At 39.2% G+C, this 26,898-nt stretch overlaps 4 protein-coding genes and 1 long non-coding RNA gene across 7 annotated transcripts; 1 reads left to right on the forward strand and 4 right to left on the reverse strand.

The window, feature by feature from the left end:
- The first annotated feature begins 1,064 nt into the window (after nt 1-1,064).
- ognb (osteoglycin, paralog b) lies at nt 1,065-5,788 on the forward strand. Its single transcript, XM_076983980.1, has 7 exons — nt 1,065-1,447; nt 1,936-2,017; nt 2,108-2,272; nt 4,219-4,421; nt 4,518-4,610; nt 5,195-5,361; nt 5,622-5,788. The coding sequence occupies exons 1-7, from the start codon at nt 1,079-1,081 to the stop codon at nt 5,623-5,625; spliced, it is 1,083 nt and encodes a 360-aa protein (XP_076840095.1). The 5' UTR covers nt 1,065-1,078; the 3' UTR covers nt 5,626-5,788.
- Nucleotides 5,586-6,633, reverse strand: uqcc5 (ubiquinol-cytochrome c reductase complex assembly factor 5). The gene is made up of 2 exons (XM_076983985.1): nt 6,324-6,633; nt 5,586-6,030 (listed from the first exon to the last, which is right to left on the reverse strand). The coding sequence occupies exons 1-2, from the start codon at nt 6,475-6,477 to the stop codon at nt 5,939-5,941; spliced, it is 246 nt and encodes an 81-aa protein (XP_076840100.1). The 5' UTR covers nt 6,478-6,633; the 3' UTR covers nt 5,586-5,938.
- Nucleotides 6,634-6,854: 221 nt separating this feature from the next.
- On the reverse strand, nt 6,855-9,010 carry kctd6b (potassium channel tetramerization domain containing 6b). Of its 2 annotated transcripts, none has more exons than XM_076983983.1 (3): nt 8,858-9,010; nt 8,197-8,294; nt 6,855-8,083 (listed from the first exon to the last, which is right to left on the reverse strand). In XM_076983983.1, exons 2-3 carry the CDS (start codon nt 8,221-8,223, stop codon nt 7,397-7,399), a joined length of 714 nt encoding a protein of 237 aa, XP_076840098.1. In that variant the 5' UTR covers nt 8,224-8,294; nt 8,858-9,010; the 3' UTR covers nt 6,855-7,396. The 2 variants fall into 2 exon arrangements, with proteins under 2 accessions (XP_076840098.1, XP_076840099.1); XM_076983984.1 differs by having other exon boundaries at nt 8,847-8,996.
- Nucleotides 9,011-9,250: 240 nt separating this feature from the next.
- On the reverse strand, nt 9,251-11,501 carry abhd6b (abhydrolase domain containing 6, acylglycerol lipase b). Of its 2 annotated transcripts, none has more exons than XM_076983981.1 (8): nt 11,231-11,501; nt 10,978-11,134; nt 10,757-10,870; nt 10,458-10,590; nt 10,133-10,290; nt 9,876-9,930; nt 9,668-9,768; nt 9,251-9,578 (listed from the first exon to the last, which is right to left on the reverse strand). In XM_076983981.1, exons 1-8 carry the CDS (start codon nt 11,347-11,349, stop codon nt 9,414-9,416), a joined length of 1,002 nt encoding a protein of 333 aa, XP_076840096.1. In that variant the 5' UTR covers nt 11,350-11,501; the 3' UTR covers nt 9,251-9,413. The 2 variants fall into 2 exon arrangements, with proteins under 2 accessions (XP_076840096.1, XP_076840097.1); XM_076983982.1 differs by having other exon boundaries at nt 9,420-9,578; nt 9,682-9,768.
- Nucleotides 11,502-23,756: 12,255 nt separating this feature from the next.
- On the reverse strand, nt 23,757-26,347 carry LOC143484862 (uncharacterized). Its single transcript, XR_013122731.1, has 2 exons — nt 25,636-26,347; nt 23,757-25,521 (listed from the first exon to the last, which is right to left on the reverse strand). It is a non-coding gene; the product is annotated as an uncharacterized LOC143484862 (long non-coding RNA).
- Nucleotides 26,348-26,898: the final 551 nt, after the last annotated feature.

Below are 26,898 nucleotides of genomic sequence, written 5' to 3' on the forward strand. Positions count from 1 at the left end.
TTGTTTGTTTGTTTGGTTGGTTGATTGGTCGGTCAGTTGGGGGTTTTGTCCCTGTGTCTGCTATCTAGTGTCTTTTCATTCTTATCCTGAATGAATAAGAATTCAGTCAGTGAAGTACCAGTCCCCAGACAGAGTGAGAAAGAGAGAGACAAAGGAAGATCTTTTTAAAAGTCTGTTTAAACAGATGTTGTCCTGTGAATCCTATTCAATTATTTTCTTCTTACCAAGAGATGAATTTAAGGAATTTAAAATACTTTTTTAACAAAGTGCTCTCTTGAAAATTTTCAAACTTAGAGGATCTCATCTTAAGGACAACTTGTTCTGCTAAATCTATTAGATTGTATTCTAACAAGCTCAAAGAACCAACAGGTAGGTTTAAGCAAGTGAAGAGGTGGAACTAAGAAAAATGAATTTTACTGGCAGGTTTTCTCCAAATACACAATTCATTAGTGGCATATTGCACACAAATAAGCACAAATGTCAGCTGCTTTCATTTCCACCTTTTTTCAGTGACGTTTAGTAAACAAACTCGGCCATGTTGAGTAATGGAACAGTGTCACTAGATGCTGCAGAGACACATTACTCTGTTTTCATAAAGTTACACTGTTTTCATGTAAAAGCTCTGGTGGACTCTAATGTTCACTGTATTTAAATAAGCCCAGGCCAAGATTCCTGAACTAATAATGATTTCCTGTTGAACTCACTATTCTTTATTTCCATTGCAAGTGTTCTGTCCATTCTTGACTAGATTTTTCCTAGTAAAATGTTCTCCTCATTTTCCAAATCAACGATTTCATCCTATGAAGATCTTTCTTTGCAGTACAAATACTGTTACTTTCATTATAGACGTTTCTATCTCTTAATATGCGGTAAACAGTGCTCTTTGATTTTAGAAGCAAAACTAGATAATCTCTATCTAAATCACAAGCAGATTCCTAAAATAAATCAGCCTCATAAATCTTTGACATGAAAATGTTTTTCTTTTTTTTTTCCTCAGACTTAAAAAGTCCACAAACTCAACTATAAATCCCACACCCTGTACGTGCTCAAGACAACTAAGGACATTAAACAATATCACATGAGAAGTTCTTGTTTCAACTGCCCTGCAGCAGTACGCAGTGGGTTAAGAGCTGATCACAGTCTCAGTGGCTCACAGGCAACTACTCCACAAACTGGAATCACTTTAAAGGGTTCTTCTTGCAGACACACACAGCAACACATTGCATCGCCCCCTTCCACCCCGGACACACTGACGGGAGCAAGCTGTGCCTCTCGCCTCGAGAAGATGGACCTGATGTTGGTCTTCTCCTTTCTAATTGTGCCATGGATGTTCTGTTCAACAGCACAAATCAGTAATATGGAGTTGCGAGCTAGGGGTTTAGTCAGAAGAGTGGAGTTTGAAGAAGTGCCATCTGATAATGTTTTCATGGAGGTCAAGAAACCAAAGGTAAGAAGTCTAATGTGATGCTCTTTATTATTTTAGTAGTTGCTGTTTGTGGTTGTCAGTGATTATGAGAAATATGTAGCATTATGTGCAGGCGATTATTTACAGCCATTACACACAGCAAAAAAGCCTGTTTAAGAAAAAGGAAGTTTCTCAGATTTGCCAAAAAACCCTCATATTATTTACCTTATATAAACATTTGCCTCAACAATAAATCAAACACTTCAGGGAAAAAATTGTTCTGGTCCACAAAGTACATTATGCCAAATATCGCAAATCTGGGACAACCATTCATTGGTATGCAGTGGAAAGTCTAATCTGTTAAATCCATAATGGGATTATATCCAACACTCTAACAGAAGCAATCCAATTCTGTAACTGATCTGAAATGAGCAACCAGTGACTTTTACAATGAATTGTGAAGGCATAATGCAGGGGGTGTGCCATAATTCATGGTCTGCTTTTGCCCCTCTGGGGATGTAACTCTCCAGAAAAAAGTCATTTCAGCGCCAGATTATGAAAGTACTGATGATGCAGATGGCCAAAGCACAACAGATGACAAAAAAGAAGCAGGTGATTGTTGGATTCACAAGTAAATTTTTACGTATGATCATGTCTGACTTTGTTGAGTTTTTAAGGCTAAGTGGATCGTTTTCTCCACAGATCTACCCACTTGTTTGCTGTGTGTGTGTTTGACGGGATCAGTGTACTGTGAGGAGGTCACCCCAGAGATGAAAACAGTACCAGCATTACCAAAGGAAACTGCATATCTCTATGCACGCTTCAACAAAATCACTAAAATTTCCAACAAGGACTTTGCAGACATTGGTAAGGAAGGTTATTATGGGTGTAGCTAAAATACGTCTAGTGTGTAATATCTGGCACATAGTTAGTGTAAAAAAAAAAAAAAAAAAAAAGTAATATGAATTCTTTTTTCCAAAGGGTTTTTAACATTAACTCTAGCCAGTATTTTTAGGTCTTATGACTAGAACATTGGCAGGATTATTCGTAACTGTATTTTCTAACTAGGATGAAAATGACCAGGTGCCTTTTCTAAATAGCTCCTACATTACTGTTACTATACAGAAGACAGAGCTTCCAAATCCAAAAATATTTAATAAATTATATATATATATATATATATATATATATATATATATATATATATATATATATATATATATATATATTGTATTTATAGATTCATATTTAATATTTATATTATTTTATATATATATGGTGTGCCAAAAAATCAATTCATATATAAAAAATCGATTCTCATTTACGATTCAGAATCGATTATAAATGCCCCAAAATCGATTCGTGGTGAAGTCTCGCGTTACGTAATTACAAAATTACGCGAGACTTTACGCAGCAGATTCTGGGACACACTCATGTGCGGAAAAGTTTCAAAACAAATGGAGGAAAGAGATATTCAACCTGTCCCGTCTTCATTTAAGGCAAAAATATGGGTTCATTTTGGTTTTTACCGAATGCCAGGGAAGACCGAACTTGACACAATGTAGCTCGTGTGCAAGGCTTGTGTAACGCGGTGAGCACGGGAACGTACACACCACGTGAAATAATATAGAGAAGGGTGGACCCAAGTGAAATAAATAATATAGAGAAGGGTGGACCCAAGTGAAATAAATAATATAGAGAAGGGTGGATACAAGTGCCGGCTCGCAAAACCAAGACGTTTGATACTTGTCAAATGTATTAGCGAGAGGGAAACGCGCACAGCGACCCAGAACGAACAAACAAAACAACGCAGAAGACTCGACGCGCAAAAGAATAGAAACAGAAACCATGAGGGCACGAAGTAAATAGAAAATACAAAGCGTGGAAAATAACACTCAACCGTAGTGAGACGGGAGAAAGAAGCAAAATAACAACAGTAACTAAAAAACGGCGTGGCTAAATGCAACGCAAAAACGAAACCAAGGATGCCAGCAGAAGTAACTGGCAAAAAACGCCACAGCAAAATAAAACCCTTCCCAAAAATAAAGGCAAAACGGATAGGAAGAAATACAAGATTGGGAAAACTTGAGATGAGTCAGGAACCGACGCAGGAGATAGATACTCGAATAAGTAAAGAGAAAGCATAACAGAGAGAGGTGGCGAGACACCATTAAACGAGAAGCAACCACTGAGAAAGCAGGGACCTGGCTGTGTACGGTTACGCCGGTGGAACTGCATCCGAGCCAGCCCTGAGAGCTTGCAAATTTAAGCTAAAGAATTTTGGTAACACAACAAAAAGCATTTTATTTTACCAAAGCACATTATTTTTGTTATTTAAATGTGAAAGACACTTAATTTTCTGTATTTGTTGTTCTGTCTTGCAAAGCAGACTGTAGTAGATCATGCAGATTTTATAGACTGAAGCAGAAATTTTTATAAATCAAATCGTTTTTTGAATCGAAAATCGTTTTGAATCGAAAATCGATTTTGAATCGAATCGTGAGATAGTAAACCCCTAATAAAATAGTAGTATATTTATATAAAAAAATTTATTTGTTAGAAATATGTGTTTATATAATTCTGTTTTTAATTACAATTAATTTATATTTTATGTAATTATTTATATATTTTATATATATTCCAATTATCATATTCTATTAAAAATATATATTTATATATAATTAATATATTTAAATATTATATGTATAGTATATGTATAATTCATATGTACACAATATAATTTTTTCAATACATTGCACTTTAGGGCTATGTTCTTTTTAAAATCATTAAATCATCTATATATATTTTTTCAGCCACATTGAAAAGGATTGACCTGACCGGCAATCTTATCTCTGAGATAGAGGATGGAGCCTTTTCCAAATTGGTCCAACTGGAGGAATTGACCCTGGCTGAGAACAGACTGGTCAAGTTACCAATGCTGCCTACAAAACTCATCTCACTTAATGCCAATCACAATCACCTCAAAACAAAAGGCATCAAATCAAATATGTTTAAGGTAATATTCAAATCTACATTTGAACATTTTATGAATATCTTTGATATTTCACTGGTGTAAATTTCTCTCTCTTGTATTATATATCTACTGGAACAGAAACTCAACAAACTGTCATACCTCTACCTTGGCAACAATGAACTGGAGGCCATCCCACTACTTCCTGAGACCCTGCGTGTTGTCCATCTACATGTTTGTTTATTATAATTACTTATTCAAATTCTTATTATGCACAATGACCATTTTGAGTACAGAAATAGTCCAGATTATGTGAGTGAAATATGGATTATGTGAGGAATATGGATGATTCTTATACTACAAACACCAACCCAACCATTTCATACCCACCCAACTTGTATATAGGTCCAAGATGGTATGTTTCTGCACTAACTTGTGAAAGTCAATATGTCTTTTATGTCTCAAACAAGTCTGCAATTTCATATGGGCTTCATTATCTAAGCAAAAGCCTTAACAAAATGTTAGATCTCTCAATTTGGTAAGCTCTATAAAACTATAGGGCATAGTGGGTCAGCTAACTGGAACCTTAAAGTTAATAATACACAATTGTTCAAAAACATGAGGATGAGGGAAACACTCATTCTACTTATTTAAAACAACAATAATTATAAAATTACAATAATTATAAAAATATATCATCTGACTTTACTTATTAAGTGACACCCAATAAGATTAAATTTTTTGTACTGTCAAACATCAAATACTAACACCGTTCCCCTAAAAAAAAAAAACATTTGCTTTTTCCCCCCTTTCTTCAGAACAATAACATAACTACCCTGACAGATGAAACGTTTTGCAAGGGCAACGATACTCACTACATCAGGCACAACATGCTGGAGATCCGTCTGGACGGCAACCCGGTGATCCTGGCTCAGCACCCCAACAGCTTCATCTGTCTGAGAGCTCTGCCAATCGGACACTACAAGTGAGCTGGAGAGTCATGAGGAAGTCTGTCTACAGAGCACTCCCTCTGCAACTGTCCCACTGGCAAATGTTGTTACTATGATGACATTTAGTGTTTATTGCAAGCACTTTTAGCATCCGCGTAAGGCTTTAAAAAGCTTAATCAAAAGTTCTACAAGTGTTTACTTAACACGGTGTTTTAATGGCATGTGGCATATGAAAAAATATATATTTTCACACCATTGGTAACGTGTAATCATTTTGCTGCCTTTTATTTAACAGGTAAAGATACAGGTGGTACAGGTAAAGATGAGTGCAAGAAATCGTGCATCATGTGTAATGACAAGGAAAAGTGAAAACTCAAAGGTGTAAAGGGGGTTATTACAAACACAGTTCTGTAGCAATGTTCAAATATTTTAGATGTTAATAAACACATCTTTTTTTCTCTGTTTTGCTGCTGTCCTTTAGACAAAACACTGCAGGAACAAAAAAAAAAGGCCCCCGATCCACAATCCATTTGATTCTCTTCTCAGAGTCTCATCTTCACCTGTAATTTCATTCTGCACACATCCAGGTTATGGAGAGAATACACCTAATGTTCATTTGGGTTCTGTCTCAGCAAGTACAATCACTCCCTCCTCAACTTTCCTCTGGTACTCCCTCTCTGCGCGTTTCCTTCTATACACGTCATCTGGAGAAAAAACACAAATATTTCATCAATGTTGTTACAGTTTTGGCCTCTATCTTAATTTATTACACGTTTAAGTTTGCGCTAGAGTAATATGATTTTAATTCGCGAGTACGTTTTTAAAAAAATGTAATTGTAATGTAATGTTTTTAATTTGACCGCGCGAACACGCCAGTATGGACTTTATCTAAAGTCATCAGGTAAGCTAGTGGCACTGCGCAAAACCTAGCGCATCCTAGTACGCACGAATACAAGGTGACTGAATAATGGCTGCGCTTCCATCGCTAGCTACTTACAAAACGTCTCTCTTCCTATTCTCACGTTTATCATTACCCATTCCATAACACCTCCGATGCAAAAAAAGAGTGGCATAAATCTGTAAATTCCAAAGCGTTGTTTTCCTGGTACAAGACTCAAGATAGTTCTAATGGTTTTATTGCTTCTAGGCATGTCTCCAAATTCGAAAGATCTTGTCACTTAATCGTCAACGAAGCGTTTTTGTGAAATTCGCTACTTGTATGCAACTAACAACTCTTTCTGCATGACTTTCCTGTATGCCTTGATTCACATGTACCTAGCAGGCTGACATTGTAGAAAAATATGGTGGCGTAAGCGTCACGGACAGCGTTCATAGGTTAACAAGGAATCTACCAAGTCTTACATTTAGAGAGGGGGCACAGGAACAAACGCTTCAAAATGGTATCGTCAATCCACAGATCTTACTGTATGGAAATGCTTGGTTGCTTCAAGTTATTAAATAAATGCTCACATAAGACGTCCAAGGGACTACACACAGACCAAAATGTTGCACATACATTACAAATAATGTTTTTATTTATTTAGACTGTGCTAGTACCCTCCTGTTGTAGACTACATGTCGCTTGTTTAAGGGAAGGATGATGTGAGGAAACAGGATTTCCATTTTGACATATTGAAATTTTAATACTTCATGTATACGTTAAAAACATGCATCATATCAACACCTTGATGTTGCACATAGTGCACAATGTTTTGAAGAATATTTGGACTGGCTGTGGTTTCTTTTTGCTACATGATTGACTAAACCATTTTTAAACTCCATTTGTACCAAAAAGGTGTTCGTTGTATGGTTCTGGGAGTTTAAGAATCCTCTAAAAGACATATGATTTAAACTTGTCCTAGTTTTTTTTGCATTACATAGAGTGACCCTGGCTAAACAAAACCGTTCTAGAATCCAACGAGTTGCTTGATGACCCTCTTTACATTGACTTCCTTTCCACTCTCCCTCATGAATGAATTTGGTCACACAACAAACAATGAAATATACACAGCTTATAGCACTGACATTAGCAGCAGCCATATGTGAAATGTATCAGTTGTAACTCTCGTCTTAATCTTCTACTTTGTAAGCCAGCCTGCAGAAAGTCCAGTGATGCTCCACTGTGTTCTCGTTGGCACGCTCACTCATGTGGTGAACCCGTGTATTCCGGATTGTGAAACCCTGTTTGGTGATGTAGTCCATGAGGTGAACCCTGAGAGACACCTCTTGATGGTAGTCACATGGTCCGAAGGTGAAGGACACTTGGCAGTCTCTTGTGTCCATCATGTGTTTGTTCCACTTAGTAAAGTTGTTGGAGATTCCCTCCAGCAGGGAGTGGACCTTAGTCGTTATGGTCAGCTGTGTGATGATAACAGCTACTGGGTTTGAGTACTTTGAGAGTTTGCGAGTACTAGAGAGCTCCACTACTTGTTCAAAAGTGTCCACGGGGTACAGTGGTTTCGGGTCATTGAGGCATTGTATTAGAGGCTCTATCTGATAGAAGTCAGCTTCTTTACGTAGGAGATCCGTCTCCATGAAGTCACCTGGTAGAGTGAGCTCAGAAGTACGCAGGAAGTTCAATATGTACCGGAACAGGGTTCCGTCTCGGTCGATGAAGTAGTTGCCTTGAGCATCTCGTGTGGTAGGGAAGTCACCACGGAACATGGCCCCCAGCATTGAGTCTGGGTACCGCTGAAGAGTTGAGATTGAGGTGGTGTAGAGGTGACCTCCAACATTTAAGGTAATTGGGTGAGTCATCTATAAAACATGATAAGACATGGGATGCTGCCTCAAAAACAACTGAGCAATTTATGTAAGTCTTTAAAAAAGATGAAAGTATATAAAACATTTCAGACTTTTAAAAAACTTACCCTATGCCCCCAGTCTCCATTATCCATTTGATAAGAATATCTAGACCGGTCTGGCAGAGGAAAAGTTCAGGCAATCGAGGTAATTCACTCTGGTAAATCTGCAAATGGATAGACGATACATTACAATACTGAACAATTAAAATCACATACATTAACAACATTCAACCAGAGTGATTATTTTTATGATGCAAAAACAATTCAGGAAACGGAGAGTACAACAAAAATAAGTGTTTTTATAACGCACTATATAATGCACCCTTCATAGCCTGCAAACCATATTAAGCTACGACGGAAGCTAGCTGGCTAACGCTAGCTATTTTAGTAAACAGCGGCCATGCAGAGTGCAAACATAACTACACACGTTTGGAGGGTGATGTTTTGTATGTTAACTGGCCATACTTAATTTAACTGTAATTGGAGCACAGACAAGAACATTTCCATCCTGCTCAATAATGCGTTTACATTAGTAGCTAGTTAGCACTGTTAGCCACGGCAATTGGTGGGGCCTGTTAGGGGTGGCTAGTACTAGCAGCTGTAATTAAAGCTAACGTTACTTTCCTCCTGCAGTCGTGGAAATGTCCACGAAATAAATGAATGAAAGGAACACACTGTCCCGTACAGTCATGCGGATATTAAATAAACCAAGTTACCGTTATCTTACCGACATCCAATGTTTGGTTCTTCAATGAAAAATAATGAATTGATGTCCAGGACTAACAATGCATTGCAGCAATGCGTTAGCATGCGGGTCAAGTCTGGGATGAAACCAGTACTGCAGAACACGGGCGAGCGGAGCAGTCATGTCACGTGATGCAAAAAACTATTTAAATGAACTGATTGGGGGCCCAAATATCTTTATTGAAGAATATTAAAACTTAAAACCAAGAAATAAATGAAACAAAAGGACACCACCAACACAGACAATGTTATCACAGAGTTATCACATGTTGTATAACGTGCCACATATCCTAAGTAGGGTATTTTCTTGAGTACACATGATGATACACAAATGTGGAACTAGTCACACTATATTTAAAATGCTATTTTAGTAACAATGAGCAAAGGGCAAATTTATATTATTTACAGGCTATAATTTTACTGTCTTGACTTGAGCAGCAGACCATCATAATGAAATAAGAAGCAACACATGAAGAGATAAATATTTAAATAAGTAAAATATTTGCAAGTTCCAAAGTCTATTCAGAATCTCTTCTGGTTTATGACACCACCCTTTTTCTGCTGGGAGACATAAACTCTAGGATGAGTTGGGCGGTGTGCCTCGGTTGTTCCAGTGCCACAGAATGGCCGCAGTTCTCCAACAGATCCACACGACAACCTGGCACAGTTTCAGCAAGCACCGATGCCCCAGACACATGCACAACCTACACGTAATACACAGGCTGTGTGGTTTGTTTGTATAAATGTGTGTCTTCCTTATTTTGTTGCTAATACATTTGCTATTCACTCATACCTGGTCCTGCTTACCCCAGATGACTTGTAATGGGGTAGTTATCAGGTGCAGATGTTCATGTAAGGTGTATTTTGACTTCTGCCCATTAATCTCCATGAAAACTACAGAATATTTAAAGGTATCTGTATAACTTGAAAGTTGTTGTAAATATGCAAAGAAAGACCAAAAAACACATCTTTAGTAGAGTCAGCAGTGTGTTTACACTGACCTTCATGATAAAAACCATTGTGTGGAATCCGTATATCCACTAACCCCTGGAGAATCTGAAAATATTACAGAGAATCACACAATGTACATCTCTGGACACTTTGGGAATTCAAAACAAACTTAATTAAATATGAAACCTAAGCCAACAAGCAAATACACACACACACACACACGCACACCCATATGCACACAAACACACAAATTAAAAACTCAAAGCAAACACATGGAAAAACCTTTGACAATCAATGTAGCACAGACCTGATAGGGAACTTTCAGGCGTCCATGGGAGCAGAGATGGAGCATGTGACGCATCTCCTCTGGTGTGGATGGGATGAGGGGGACACGCAGGGCGAATGCACTACGCTCCAGCTCACACAGCTGGCTGTCAAACGTGGTCTCGCCAGGACACTTTAGACCTCGAGTGATGGGATATGTACATGTAACACATGAGGGTTATTTAAGTGTTATATATTCACAGAAAATTTGCAAAATGAGGGTAAATGCTCTATGCAGGTCATATGTATTATAATCTTATTACATTTCATGTATTACATTTTATTTAATAAAGTTGGGATAGACTAACCAGTGGGACAGATGAGCGTCAAACTACAGAGGTCAGAGGGATAGCAGGCTGCATACACTCCTGCTACACTCCCACCCATAGATGTGCCCACCAGATGAAATGGCTTCCTGTTCAGTCGAACAGTTTCTACAAACTTAGAAGAGAAATTCATAGATTGCATGCAGTTAAAATTAAGTGCTGGGAATGCAATCCTGCACCTCTAGGACCCTGATGCATTAAGAGTCAAAATTAAGAGGAAAAAAAATCACGTCATTTTGGTATGCAAGCTGTAGCAATAATACAAATGCAAACTTGCCTACCTGTCGTATTCTCCTAACCTGACCTTGGATTGAATAGTCTTCTACATTGGTGCGTGTGGTTCCCTCGTGTCCTGGCATGTCCACAGAGAGAAGGTGGAGATGTTTTGGAAGGTACTGTGCAGAAATAAGATGCAATATGTTATTCCCCCATTTCCATGGTCTTTTATACCGTGGACTGCAGTGCAGTGATGAATCACTTTAAGCGTGCATGTATTACGCACCTTAAGCATGGACAGCCATGAGTCTTTGTGCTCAGAGAAGCCATGCAGCAAGAGTATGGAAGGCCTGAAGCCAGGCCTTCCTCTGTGGGAGTAACAGAAACGATACCCTCCACAGTCAGCATAACGCACTTTGACTCCGAGGGTACCCCTCCAGTACCTGGGCACATACGGTGTGGAATGGATGCAGTGATATATACAAAATATCTTGAATCTTGAATAAATGCACCACAGAATGTGCAGTAAGTTTATTTACCAGTAATAAACTCTGATGAGGGATGAAGGCCACATCAGAAACGATGCCATGAAGAGTAAAAGAGGAACAGCCAGCGTCCCGACAGCGATGGAAAATAACTTCATCACATCCGGATCCATGGCTGCTATACATCTGTCTGCAGCCAGTGAGATCACAGGCAGTAAAACAAAGTTCAGTTGATGAAACGCCCCGGTCAGACTTGTGCTATGTAAAGGAAACGGAACAGAAATTTTTAAGACCCCAGATCTATTATGAGAATGTGAGCAGTAGCAGTCAGATTAGACTGTAGAGTGTGAAGCACTATGGGGGAGGGTTGTCAGACTAATCAATACAAATAACCCAGTTTTTTGGATCATGGGATCAAAACATGCAAAGAGCCTTCCATTTTAAAGAACACAAGGAAAAAAGAGTATAGTTTCTCACAAAGATCAGTATATATATTTAGCATAAAATATTGTGCAGTGTAATGAATAAAACAAAAAAATCTAATAAAAGCAAAGCAAATAAAAGGAAAATGTTTAAATCTTTCACTGCAAAAAAAGTAAATTACCTTACTACCTACCTTACTACCTAGATGAAAAATTAACTAAGTAACACGTTACTGTAATCTTACCACTTTTTTTCGGTCTCGAGCAGTGTTGCGAATAACGTTAAAAATAACAGGTAACGGCGTCATTTTGTCAGTAACGGGATAATATAATTAATTACTATTCCTGTCGTTACAACGCCGTTGACGTTACTGGTCATTAAAAGCGATGCGTTACTATATATTGATATACTAACAGTAATGTGAGCGGACCCCTGCCCAGGCTAGTGAGGAGTAACAGATCTTGATAGGTCACAGTTGTGTAACACCTGTTTAACTTAACAAGTCAGTAAGCGATTGGCTAAGGCAGCGAATGGTAGCCAATCAGAGCCAGTGTTTTTACACGTGTGCCGAAGCACACCAGTGACACGACACAAACGGAAAAGAGGCAAAAAATGGCGAGTCAGGAGCAAGCCGAAAAAAAATTTGCATTTTCAAGGTGGCGATATAAACATTATTTAAGAAAATACTTGATGTTCCTGAATGTCTACCAGACTGGGTATTTGATTTATTTCATTAAGAATAGAGGTTTTATTGTTAAGTTTACTTCTGTTGTGAACAAACCAGTTGACTCAGGTTGAGATAATTTAATTTAATTTGATAGATGTAAATGCACTTTCTATAGTGTAACTTTTGCTTTTTTTTTTTTTTTTTACAAAGATTTGGGATTTTAAAGGATTTTATCCTGCACTGGTCTGTTGATGTGCAATAAATATCAAAAGTTAAACACCTTTCTGATCTACTAATTTCAACTGACTGTGAAAACTGCTTTTTCAAAAAATCCTCATTCATTGGCATATAACTTTTTTACTGTAATGCAAATAGTTACTTTCCCTGGTAACGAGTTACTTTTATTATAGAGTAATTCAGTTACTAACTCAGTTACTTTTTTTAACAAGTAGTGAGTAACTATAACTAATTACTTTTTTAAAGTAACGTTCCCAACACTGGGTAAGAGTAATATAACGCTTTACTGGCCTGCGTGTGCCAGGGTTGCGTTATCAATAAAGTTTCCCTCCTCAGCAGTTTCTGCCTTGGTTACTGAACCTGCGTCAATACATTGTTACTGTTAAAAATGCACTTAAAATAAAATAAAGTGAGAAAGTAAAAGAAATTAATTTTGCTGCTGAATGTAACTACTAAAGTAACTTGTAATCTAACGTAGTTACTTTTAAAATCAAGTAATCAGTAACGTAACTAAGTTACTTTTAAAAGGAGTAATCATTGGATTACATTTTCAAGGTAACTAAGCCATCACAGCTCACTGCACAGAAATGCAGTTTCTACTTACTTCTGTATTTTTCCCAGACGGATTTGTTTTAGATCAGTTTGAGCTGTTATCAGCAGTCCTACATCACTTGGTTAACATTTTCATGTGGCTATCATACCAACACCTTTGTCTCATCCTTCTGCATGTTCCACATGTCAACCATGATGTCAAGCAATGACATGAAGCATTGATGAATGTGTGCTGTGGTCTTTGGTGTTGTCCTCACAGAAACACATTTTCATTGATTAGTTCAAAACAGTTGAGTTGAAAAAATGCTTAGACCTCACCATCTTTTTTTGTTTAACATTTAAGCAATGTTAAGCAATCAGATACATTCACAAACATATAATTTGATATCTTTTTATAAGCAATATTTGGTGTGTCAATGTACAAATAATTATGTGGAACCAGCTACTTTGTCTTAAAATCTTAAAATCTTAAACCATGTTAAATTACACCATATCAATATATTCTGCAGAAATTCTCTCCAAATTCCACCCAGCATAGTTTCAGTAGTTTCACTTCCTATAAGCATATAGCTTGCAAAACTGATGATGTTCAAAGTGTCCTGTGTCTATGCAAACCTACTGCACTGCACTATATAGACATGTAGAACACAAGGTGTATATATGGCATTTGGTCAATACTCATTAAGACATAAGATACTGAAATACTTCAGAAGTAGAACTGAGAAATACTAGATTAAAGATTCTGCTGTATGGCGCCACCATCTCCTCAGGTACACACTACACTAAAAAGGACTTCCTGTCTGTGGGAGCAGTCATGATCTCTGCAGCAGTTCCTGAAAAAGTGCATACTTCATCAAAAATTAAACATCAAACATCGCCTCAGTATCGCTCCCTGTAAATTAAGGCTCCCTTCTGTGTGATAACCGGATACTACTACTGTGGCAATAAGGCGAGCGTAGAATGATGTGTGTGTTCAAGCTTGTGCTCGACCTGGTGTCGTGAGCTCCAAGATGGATTCCTCTCCTGTTTCTCATCACGAGTGGCTCCTGGTAGTGACTTATGCTGTTTCTCATTAGTCCAACTCTGCACAGAAAGGGGCTTCGTGGAGAGAAATATTATAAACCCTCATCCACATTTCACTTTTATTGTCTTAATCCATTCAAATGCACTGGTAGTTCAAAGTGCTGTTCTTATGACACTCAAAAAAAAACATTAAGAAAATCTTTTTGTAAATGAATATGGTGATAAGAACACTAGTGAAGAACATTTAACAGATATACTGTGAGTTCCTGGGTCTTAAAGGTCCTAGAAACGAGATCTACTCATCAGTGTGAATGTCAAATGCCACATGATGACCTTAGGATCTTATCTACTCTTTGACTGTTGTAGCATATGCACCTCTAAACCACTTACTAAACATGTGTCATCCTCTACACCAGGGCTATTCAACTATATTTTTCTGCGGGCCAGATTTGGCAGAGAGCTCTGACCTGTGGGCCAGACAATTTTCAGACCTTCACCAATACTGTCATAGTGGATGTAAAATTGAAGCAAACACTACACCGTACATTGACGTGGGAGGGGGGGGGGGGGGGGGGGGAGGAGGTGACGACGTAATTTGTTGACTGGACGTAAATTACCGAACGTAAATTTGAACGTAAATTTCGACACAGTGTCGTAAAATGTTGCAAATGAAATGTTATGTATTTTTACGGCGGTTTATCAAATATTTATTATTATTTAATAGGGATATGGGCCGCGGGCTGGTACAAATTCATTAAAGGGCCGGTGTTCTGGCCCGCGGGCCGTTGAATAGCTCTGCTCTACACTGTCTGTGGTACAGTTTTCATTAGGCTGCAAGTAGGTTTGGCCTTCTAAAAGTTGATGGCATTTTCTTACCTGTGAGCTCAGCTTTTAATGGGCTACCACCAGGGCCGGAGTGGGCCACTATTTCAGCCCGGGAGTTTCATGCCCAAATACGGCCCAAAATTATTTTTCCCTCCCAATCGGCCCAAACTAGAGATTGACATGAGCCGGCCCATCGGGAATCCTCCCGAATCTCCCGATTAGCCACTCCGGCTCTGGCTACCACTGATATCCATGCCCTTATACTGGATCTAGATCTGATATCCATGCCCTTACACTGGATCTAGATCTGATATCCATGCTCTTATACTGGATCTAGATCTGATATCCATGCCCTTACACTGGATCTAGATCTGATATCCATGCCCTTATACTGAATCTAGGTATGATATCCATGCCCTTATACTGGATCTAGATCGGATATCCATGCCCTTATACTGGATCTAGATCTGATATCCATACCATTATACTGAATCTAGGTATGACATCCATGCCATTATACTGGATCTAGATGATATCCATGCCCTTATACTGGATCTAGATATGATATTCATGCCATTATACTGGATCTAGATCTGATATCCATGCACTTATACTGGATCTAGATATGATATTCATGCCATTATACTGGATCTAGATCTGATATCCATGCCCTTATACTGGATCTAGATATGATTTTCATGCCATTATACTGGATCTAGATCTTCTAATCACCAGGCTGACCATGGCATGACTTATTTTAAACAGGTGTTAAAATATTTTATTTTGTTAATATATTTTTGATGCCGTCCCACCACTTATTTTAACAGATGTTGCTCTTGCTGAGACTGTTACGTCTAAAGCTAGGTTTATACTTGACGCGTTAGTAACTCGATCGATCGCGATATAATACTTAATTTGTTTTCAGTTTACATCTCCCCCGTCAAAAACACACACTTGGTATATTGAAAGCTCTGTTTTTGGCCAACAACATATATTAGCCACAGATTCTGGAATTGCTGTTTTGCTGCATTTGTGAAAAAAATGTTTTGTGAACTTACCCCTGTGTAATTTTACATGTGTAGTTTAATCTGTGGGAAACACTACAAACCCAGTAGGTCTGTAAAGTGATTAAAAAAAAAATAAACCTGGTAGAATAGCTAATAAGATAAAGGAAATAACTGATTTTCCCAAAAAAGGCCAGTAATGTATGTCCTGTTGTGTAACTGTAATTATTGACTCATTTTCAAAAGAACGTCTCTCCGAGTAGGTTAACCACATACAGGTGCAACCAATTTTAGTCAGCCAGGTGCAACCAATTGTAGTCACCTGGGCTGTGTCTCCACCCTGTAAACAGCGCTAGGCCACACCCCACAGCCACACATACCATTTGGTGCAATCATGGCTTTAGGCGTTTGCTGTTGTGCTGCACTGCTTGTTAATGATCTGAGAACTGTAGGTACAAATCCCGACTCTCATGGTGCTAATATCTTCACCTTCATACCAGTCATATCATCTGTAGGGAATTTTTTAAAAGTCTTTGTTTTACATTTTATTTAATCTTAGCATATGTTACATACTGGGGTTTTCTAGGGATTTTCCAGAAAAAAAGCATTCTAAACCTATTTAGCTTCTTTAGTGTATTGATCAACACATATTTGGCCTTCAACTTCACTCTAAATACATCCTCATCAGTGCACTGTATTAAGTGTGTAAGGAGCGTGCCATCTGTGTAAGGAGAGCAGACAACATCGCAAGTCCCGTTTCCATTATCAGTCAAGACCACCGGCTCAATTTTAGCTGCAGCAACCAACGAGTTCTTTCACGGCAGTAGAGCATGCAATGCAGCCGTGTTGTTAACAACGGAAAGACGAGGATGCTTTGATGTCCTCGTCATCATGACCCATGATACCAACAGCGTCTGAGGCTTCACCAGTAACACTCCAGTCTGAAGGGCTGAGGAGGTCTGGTGCAGCATCTGTATCCACAGGCTGGTCCAGATATTCGCCTCTGACTCCTTCCTGAGTGGAGCTAGGACTTCCTGCACCATTCCTTCAAGACTGGGCAACACCTGGAATCTTAAATGCCTAAAGGTATACACAGCACTAAGTACAAATCTAACAATTGTTTTTCAGCATGCGTCACAAGCAGATTTATGCAAACATGTTTCTCTACCCTGGCATATTTGACTAAAAGCAGGAAAGATTTCCACTGGGAAAGTCCCATCTGTATCAACTTTAGCTTAGTCAAACCTGCTGAATACAAATTAATCATACATGCACATATCACCATATTAATGGCTGAGTATGAGGAATAATCAAGAGCAGTGTCCTAATAGTTATATTCACTGTGCCGGTCTGGACACAATCAATGCCTTAATTCTAAAATTATCAAAAGGCGGCAAACTTACTGTTTTACCCAAAGAAAGTGATTATGCAGCAGATCTGATCATTTTGACCTAGCTGTTCTAGTACTTAAGTTAAGTACGTAAGTTATTTTGACCTAGCTGTTCTAGTACTTAAGTTAAGTACGTAAGTTATTTTGACCTAGCTGTTCTAGTACTTAAGTTAAGTTTGGGGTGCTGGTGCTGTCATCCTGTCACTGCTCGTGGTCACTCAAGTTTGTTGACAGTGCAGTGGACGGATGCCATTGTCTCAGAATGCCCCCAAGCCTATGTTACCTTCTGGTTCTGCCTTTTTTAGCTAGGCTGTAATAATTTAACTTAGTGCCGGAGTTGCTGCCACACTCCAGAAATGTTTATAATTTTACCTGTCCTGTACATGTCCTCATACAGAGCTAATTTTCCCTGTTTCATTTCTCCACATGGCTGCCCGCCTGCTTGAGGAATAATGAGATGAGGAGAGACAAGCGATCCATCCTGGGCCGGCCACCTCCTGCCTAACCGGATGCCTACACCATGATGGACATTATTACATCTTTTATATTCTGTCTAAATGGACATTATTGCATCTTTTACATTCTGTCTACATTCTGTCTAAATTGTTGTTGTTGTCATGGTGATCGGTGTCGGCCAGAGGAGAATGGGCTCCCCCCCTGAGTCTTGGTTCCTCTCAAGGTTTCTTCCTCATGCAAAAACTAGGGAGTTTTTCCTTGCCACTGTCGCCTTTGGCTTGCTCACTGGGGGCTAGGACTCGGCACTTGTAAAGCTGCTTTGTGACAACAACTGTTGTAAAAAGCGCTATATAAATAAAATTTGATTTGATTTGATTTGAAGTACGTAAGTTATTTTGACCTAGCTGTTCTAGTACTTAAGTACGTAAGTTATTTTGACCTAGCTGTTCTAGTACTTAAGTTAAGTACATAAGTTATTTTGACCTAGCTGTTCTAGTACTTAAGTTAAGTACGTAAGTTATTTTGACCTAGCTGTTCTAGTACTTAAGTTAAGTACGTAAGTTATTTTGACAGTGGAAAAATATTTACCCTTGGGAGTCACTGAAGAATAGCTGGATTTGTAAAGACCATCTGTTTTACCTGCTGAAAGCCTCATTAGTGTGTTTTACTGGACGTCAGTGTGTGCCACCCATGGTTCGGAAATAAACATTATAGGTCACACTGAGAGGCAGCTCAGCTGTACCTACAAAGATTATAAAGCTCATTGCAACTGACCACTGATCAGCTGACAATATATTTAAAGGAGCATTAAGTGTTAAGGTGTTTTATCAAAATGCTCTGCTGCTAATACACAAGTAATTCACCATGAGATTTTAGTCATTTATAGTCTTTGGTACCCTTCCAGTGTCACTAAAGTCACTGGTAAAAAGATGAGGATTTTTATAACAGATCCTACAACTCCAGATCTTACCTAGAAATGTTTGTCACGTCTGTGGTCTTGAGCTTTGACCTTTTTTGTTGCCTGCAGCAGCAGGATTGTGCAGTATGTGGAACTAATCCAAACTCCAAACTGTTTTGGCCAGGGGGCCATTAAAAATCATCCTCTGCATTTCTGACCAAGAAAGAATGAAGCGTGTCCTCCACAGCAGGACAGCAGTTCAGTGTGTACATCTATTGTCAGTGTTTTTGACCTTCATCAACTCAGTCACACCTAACCATACATGATGGGACACAATCGATGTCAACCTCAAAATGCTTCTTAACTATTCCAAAACAAGTATGCAAAGTATAAATTTTCCCTTGGGAGTTAAACAGTGACCTTCCAGGAGTTCTCACTGCCACTGAGTCAAACAGTTTTTCAGTTTTGCTGCTGTATTAATTTGTCCACAAATTCCTCTTTGCAAATCCACTCCAGATGTTTCTGCATTTGTGCCTAAAAGTCTTTCAAAATACATTAAACAGTCTACGTGAACAGCACATTAAATCTCTAGAGTACTTTATGTTCAGAATCGGAATTCAGCTAAATAATTAAGCCAAGTTGGAATTCACAGAAATAAAACATGTTCAACACATGCCTAAAATGATGTTCTTTTAAATGTAATGTTCAGCTTTCATCAAACTCCCAAAGAACAGCTATGTTCCATCATTAGTGTCTTTGTTTGCTGTACGTGTATGATACCTCAGACAGAGATGGACCAGTCATCTTGACATTTCCAATTTCAGAGTAAGTTATAATCTCTGGAATTCTATAATATGTGCTGGAAATAAGCAGAGGTGGAAAGAGTACTGAAAAATTGTAATTGAGTAAAAGTATCATTACTTTGCCTAAAATCTACTCAGAGTAAAAGTAAAATTACCCTTCTCACAATTTACTCGAGTAAACGTTCAAAATTACTTCATTTGAAATGTAATTTGAGTAAAAGTTACTTAGTTACTTTGTTATTTAATGCATGGATTAATCATGAACCAAATTCAGCACAAGTTGTTTTAATCGATTTCAAAGTGCACATCCACACTTGCAAAAAGATCAGCTGGGCTCAGGAACATAATTCCTCACAGCACAAGGACAGTCACAACCTGTACCATAAAGTGCAAACAATTTTTAGTCCTATTGTCCAACGGACAACACTATGATAAGAATAAAGAAATTTAAATGACAAATTATTAAATTAAGTGTCCACATGATGCCACAAATCAAACTAAAATGCAACAGGATTCCACTACTCACAATAAAATGCCCACAGGATCCCACATCAAAAATTTAAAAATGCTCATAGAATCCCACAATTTAAAAGTAAGCGCTCACAGGATCCAACTATTCAAAATACAGTGCCCACCGGATCCCACTATTCACAATAAAATGCCCACAGGTTGCCACAACTCAAAATAAAATATAAAATGAAGACAGGATCCCTCATCTCAAAATAAAACAAAATGCGCACAGGATTCCACTATTTAAAACGCTCACAGGATCCAACTATTCAAAATACAGTGCCCGCAGGATTCCACTTTTCACAATGAAATGTCCACAGGATCCCACAGAACCTGATAGATAGAAGATTTAAAGATAGAACAATCTCATCCTTTTGGAAAAAAAGGTTAAGATTAAGATTAGACTAGATTAAGACCTGATTATGAGACAATGGAAAGGGTGCGCGCTAGGCAAGGCCACGCAATTGGCCTTCAGTTCTGGGACTCAGAAGTTTAAATTTCTGCCCGCATTTAATTTTTCACCATCAATATTTTTTTACTCAGTAATGTGAGGGCGTTCAAATGTAGTGAAGTAAAACTACTTGGGTCAAAATGTACTCAAGTAAAAGTAAAAATTACATATTTCAAAAACTACTCAGAAAATTACAAATTACTCATAAAAAGTATTCAATTACATTAATGTGAGTAAATGTAATTAGTTACTTTCCACCCTTGGAAATAAGTAAGTCAAGGGCTAAATTTGTGTTTATGTTAAATATACAGGGCTCTTTAAGGCCCATTCACACCCTACGGTAATTACGGATACGGACCCTTTCGTCCGGTTCCGGAGGTCGTTTCATCCGTCAGTGGGTCCGTTGCCAGAGCGCTTACGAATCCGTAGTAACGGAGCAATATAAACCGCAAATCAGGGGGCAGTAGAGAGTCAGAAGCATCGAACGTACACCAATTCGGGAAAATCAATGAAGAAGAGTACTGGACTTTAAAAAATGACGCTCGAGTTAGAAGAGAAACTTTGCGAGTTGGTTAGAGGCTACATTCTGCTACGGTGCCAGGTCATCGCGATAAACAGCGATGCAAAAACAGCTGGGAGGAGATTGCTGGTGCGCTGGTGCCGGAAATTTGACTATACTGCCCTCTAGAGGATGTATTTAAAAAAATCATAACAACGTTGGAAACGGAAAGAGGTATAGTGGCCCCCTACGGAGGCTACGTTTGGTACGGACGGACGAAATTCGTCCGTGTCCGGAGGTATAAAGCAGGCAGCCAGCCTGCTTTATACCTCCGGACACGGACGAATTTCGTCCGTCCGTACCAAACGTACCCTCCGTAGGGGGCCACTATACCTCTTTCCGTTTCCAACGTTGTTATGATTTTTTTTAATACATCCTCTAGAGGGCAGTATAGTCAAATTTCCGGCACCAGCGCACCAGCAATCTCCTCCCAGCTGTTTTTGCATCGCTGTTTATCGCGATGACCTGGCACCGTAGCAGAATGTAGCCTCTAACCAACTCGCAAAGTTTCTCTTCTAACTCGAGCGTCATTTTTTAAAGTCCAGTACTCTTCTTCATTGATTTTCCCGAATTGGTGTACGCCCGATGCTTCTGACTCTCTACTGCCCCCTGATTTGCGGTTTATATTGCTCCGTTACTACGGATTCGTAAGCGCTCTGGCAACGGACCCACTGACGGATGAAACGACCTCCGGAACCGGACGAAAGGGTCCGTATCCGTAATTACCGTAGGGTGTGAATGAGCCTGCTTTATACCTCCGGACACGGACGAATTTCGTCCGTCCGTACCAAACGTAGCCTCCGTAGGGGGCCACTATACCTCTTTCCGTTTCCAACGTTGTTATGATTTTTTTTAATACATCCTCTAGAGGGCAGTATAGTCAAATTTCCGGCACCAGCGCACCAGCAATCTCCTCCCAGCTGTTTTTGCATCGCTGTTTATCGCGATGACCTGGCACCGTAGCAGAATGTAGCCTCTAACCAACTCGCAAAGTTTCTCTTCTAACTCGAGCGTCATTTTTTAAAGTCCAGTACTCTTCTTCATTGATTTTCCCGAATTGGTGTACGCCCGATGCTTCTGACTCTCTACTGCCCCCTGATTTGCGGTTTATATTGCTCCGTTACTACGGATTCGTAAGCGCTCTGGCAACGGACCCACTGACGGATGAAACGACCTCCGGAACCGGACGAAAGGGTCCGTATCCGTAATTACCGTAGGGTGTGAATGGGCCTAGCCTGAAGTCCTAGACCAGTTATAAGTTCTTTGGATCACAGTTCCCTCATATATTGACCATGTTTCCTTTTATATGACAGACATGAACACACATACACAAAATCTACTAGTAACAATCACTGGGCAAATTTGCATAAATAAATCCTTTTCAGCTCTTGCCTCATCTCACGTCAACACTTTTGTAGACGGTCGGCACCAGCAGTGAGGTCCACAAGAACAACAGTGTGTTCTAAGACGCTGTCCTATAGCTCAGTCTGTGTTCAATTATACAGTTAACCATCTTCCGCTTGGTCAAACCAAGGCCTCACTCTGTTACTTCAGGAGTGAAGCTCTACCATACCACAGAATGGGTCATACAGCAATGCAGACATTGGCAAACATGTTGATTGTATATTCCCATTGATTAGTGGGAAGGCAGGACACAGCATAGATGTCATTCTCATTGCCCGTATACTGTAATGTACCCTGAGCAGGACCTTCAGGTGGGTCTCCCATTGTATGCTGCTCTTGTATCTATGCTAAACTCTGCCTGCTGTCCCAGATTACCTTTTTGCCTACATTTCTGGCCTACATGCTTACTTTAATGTAAAAAAAATTACCACTTTAATGCAAATCTGTGTAGCATAGCCAGATACATACACCAAATGCAAACCATACTGAATAGAATAATGGTAATTTTTTATGTGTCATAATATCCACCAATATACCACAGTGTACAACATGTTAAGGTATATATCAAGCAACTACATAGCACTTTTGTAAGTCGCTCTGGATAAGAGCGTCTGCTAAATGCCATAAATGTAAATATAAATGTATTTTATTAATGTTAAGACCTTTTACAATATCTCAAACTGGAATCCTTTGACATTGTCATGTTTAAATCATTGATACCAAATCAAAAACCATTTTTAAATTAAGTACTGCTAGAAGTGATAAATAGACCCGAGTAAAGAATGTGAACAATTCTGGACCAGAATGACAATGAGACCGTCCTGATGACTAACCCAGACGTCACACATGGAAACCCCTGCATATTATGCAAATAAAACCTCCGGGGGGAAAAGGAAGCTGAGATGTTTTGAGATGCAGTGTTTATAGAACTTTTATCTTTTCTGGGTTAAAGCCTTTTTTTCTAGGTGCTATACATAGTATGAAAGAGTCCCTCCTGCCTCCCTCACCTGTAAATGAGGTCACTGGCAATAACACAACACAGACATGGTTACAGATGTTGGTATGGGTTATGATGTGATTAATAGTAATCCATGGATAATAAAGAAAGAAGAACCCTAATACAACACTATTAGAGGGCTCACAGTGAACAGACACAGAGTGAGAATGGCTGCTGTTATCTCACTGGGCCCTCGAATATGAAAGGACTGGTTTTCTGGCCCTGCCTTGTGGGTGTCAACCCTAGACACGGCCACCTGACCTCCCCCCCACACGGTCTCTGGCCTGCAGTCCTTCTCCGTTTTCATTGCACACACTCAAGATCAGAACCAAATGGAGTGAAGTCGCAAAACCAAACAGCAAAGGATGTTTAAAAGCAATCAATCAATCAATCAATCAAATTTTATTTATATAGCGCTTTTTACAACAGTTGTTGTCACAAAGCAGCTTTACAAGTGCCGAGTCCTAGCCCCCAGTGAGCAAGCCAAGGGCGACAGTGGCAAGGAAAAACTCCCTAGTTTTTTGCATGAGGAAGAAACCTTGAGAGGAACCAAGACTCAGGGGGGGAACCCATCCTCCTCTGGCCGACACCGGTCACCATGACAACAACAACAACAATTTAGACAGAAAGAAGAGAAAGAAAATGAAAAATATGTAATAATGTCCATCATGATGTATGCATCCGGTTAGGCAGGAGGTGGCTGGCTCAGGATGGATCGCTGGTCTCCTCATCTCATTATTCCTCAAACAGGCGGGCAGCCATGTGGAGAAATGAAACAGGGAAAATTAGCTCTGTATGAGGACATATACAGGACAGGTAAAATTATAAACATTTCCGGAGTGTGGCAGCAACTCCGGCATTTAGTTAAATTATTACAGCCTAGCTAAAAAGGCAGAACCAGAAGGTAACATAGGCTTGGGGGTATTCTGAGACAATGGCATCCGTCCACTGCACTGTCAACAAACTTGAGTGACCACGAGCAGTGACAGGACGACAGCACCAGCGCCCCAGTCTACCATAAAACCCTTTGTCTATGAACCCCTGGATCTGTACTTTTATCTAAGGGGGATATTAATTATCAAATGCTAAACTAAATAAGTGGGTTTTCAACCTAGACTTAAAGATTGTGACTGTGTCGGAGTCCCGGACGCATTTAGGAAGATTATTCCAAAGCTGGGGGGCCTTACAAGAAAAGGCTCTTCCCCCTGCTGTTACCTTATTAATTTTTGGAACTAATAAAAGACCAGCACCCTGTGATCTTAGTGGGCGTGGGGGTTCGTAATAGGAAATAAGTTCCTGAAGGTACTCAGGAGCAAGCCCGTGCAATGCTTTATAAGTTAATAAAAGAATTTTAAAGTCAATACGGAATTTAACTGGGAGCCAATGCAGGGCTGATAGGACTGGACTGATATGCTGAAATTTTCTAGTTCTGGTCAGAACCCTGGCTGCGGCATTTTGAACTATTTGAAGTTTATTTAGATTCCTATTTGAACATCCTGACAGTAGTGCATTGCAGTAGTCTAATCTAGAGCTAACAAAGGCGTGCACCAATTTTTCCGCATCATCCTGTGATAATGCATTTCTTAATTTAGCAATGTTACGGAGATGTAGAAAAGCTATCCTAGTAGTATTATCTATGTATTTATCAAATGATAGGTCAGAGTCGAGTATGACGCCTAGGTTTTTGGCTACTGTGCCAGGTGTAATGGGGTAGCCTGCGAGATTAAGCATTAGATCTGGAATTTTCTGTTTTGAGGCCTTAGGGCCCAGAAGAAGAAGAAGAAGCTGATGGACTGATTTTAACGTGGATATAGAAGAGGCCTAACTTGTCTTTGGCTGCAGTGATCCTGCCTCTTTCAGTCTAGCTTTGGGAAAAAATAAGCAGGTCATGGATGCTAATTCATCCGCTCCACTGTCTAGCATCTCTTCTGGAGCAATCAGCCGAACAGGCAAGTTCTAGGTCGGTATGGGGATATTTTGAGTGTGTTCAGGGAAAGTTACCAAAAAAGTATTTAGTATTGTGTTGCAATGGTGCAGAATTAAACTTGTGGTGCTCCTTGCCAATTATCTGCCTGCTGCCTGGCCTCCCCGATGTTAGTCTGGACTGTATCCCAGTTCTCCCAGTCTGGACACGATCCTCTAGTCACTCATGGGGAAGAAATATCAAAACAACTTTATTATGTTTACATTAGTGTATTCATTTTCTTCCTTTATTTTTCAGACTACAACAGACCACCATCATTTAGGATGTTAGATTTACTTTGTGCTAAGCTGGCCACAAGATCTCCCAGTGCTGCGCCATCCTGCTAGTCCTGGCTAGCAGGCCGATAATTGGCATGGAGCTGTGATGGGACAGAGCTCAGGGATTTCACTCTGGATTCAGCCCAGCAATCTCATCTCAGGGGTGCAGGTAGTGAAGACTTCACTGGACTCATCCTCCCACAAAGGCATGTAAATAAAAAAGAGTGGGACAGGTATCCATATTAGACCCAGAATGAGCTTGCAGTTCTCATCCAAGATGGCCTTGCTGTCTGTGGAACTCTGCACCTTGCAATGCAAAAGACTACCCCTGTAAACCTCATCACTGAGGGTGTTAAACATCCATTATTCTGGGATAGACTGGGTCTGTTATTACACAAGTAATATGTTCGTATGTTTTCTGGTATGGAACAGAATAAGAATTAATTTGGGTGGACTGTCGTAGATCATTTAATGTATATAATAATGGGTGTGTAGATAAAAGAACATGTGTGAAAGCACTTAAAATGGGTGAGTGTGAGTGTGTATAATCTTAATTTCCTTTCTAAAGAGTCATCACAAAACAAGAAGCATCTTAGATTTGAGATCGCAAAACCATAACATCCTCATCCTTAAGCAATATTAAACATCTAGGTTTTCAAGACATGAATTTAGTCTTGCACTAAATTACAGGCCAACAGTGAATCACCATTGAGAAATATGCTTAGACTTGATCTTAGACACTGAACCTTAGTCATATAAAGGTGTATTAATCAAACCAAAACCTTGTTTTAATGATAATGATAAATCATGATAATGCAACATAAAGCGGCAAGAAGTGCCACACTGTGTTTTTAACCATTGTACTGCAATGTGTATTCTTTAGTCATGTGACTATCAAAGAAAAGGACTTGGTGTGATTTTATTTTAAAACTTTTAGAAATGCATCGCTTGCCAAACAGCAAACCTACAATGGGACTTGTAGAGTAGTATTTGAAATATATATTTTTAATCCAGTCAGATAATTACAGGTGCAAGACAAGCATACATTATGGCCTTCATCTTCATGTAGTGTGTGAGACCAATCAGCTTTGCTCCTTAGACAGCTTGGACTTGTCAAGGCTAATGTACTTCATCCTAATGAGAAGCAACTAAATCATTGGCAACACTACACATCTCAACCATTACACGGCCTTCCCTTCTAGAAAATGATTCATAGAAATTAGTGCAATGTACGTTTACACATTCCCCTTATAAAAATGTAATCTTATATATAAGGACATCC

The sequence above is a fragment of the Brachyhypopomus gauderio genome, chromosome 21 (genome assembly GCF_052324685.1).
Source record: "Brachyhypopomus gauderio isolate BG-103 chromosome 21, BGAUD_0.2, whole genome shotgun sequence".
In the NCBI taxonomy this organism is placed as follows: Eukaryota; Metazoa; Chordata; class Actinopteri; order Gymnotiformes; family Hypopomidae; genus Brachyhypopomus; species Brachyhypopomus gauderio.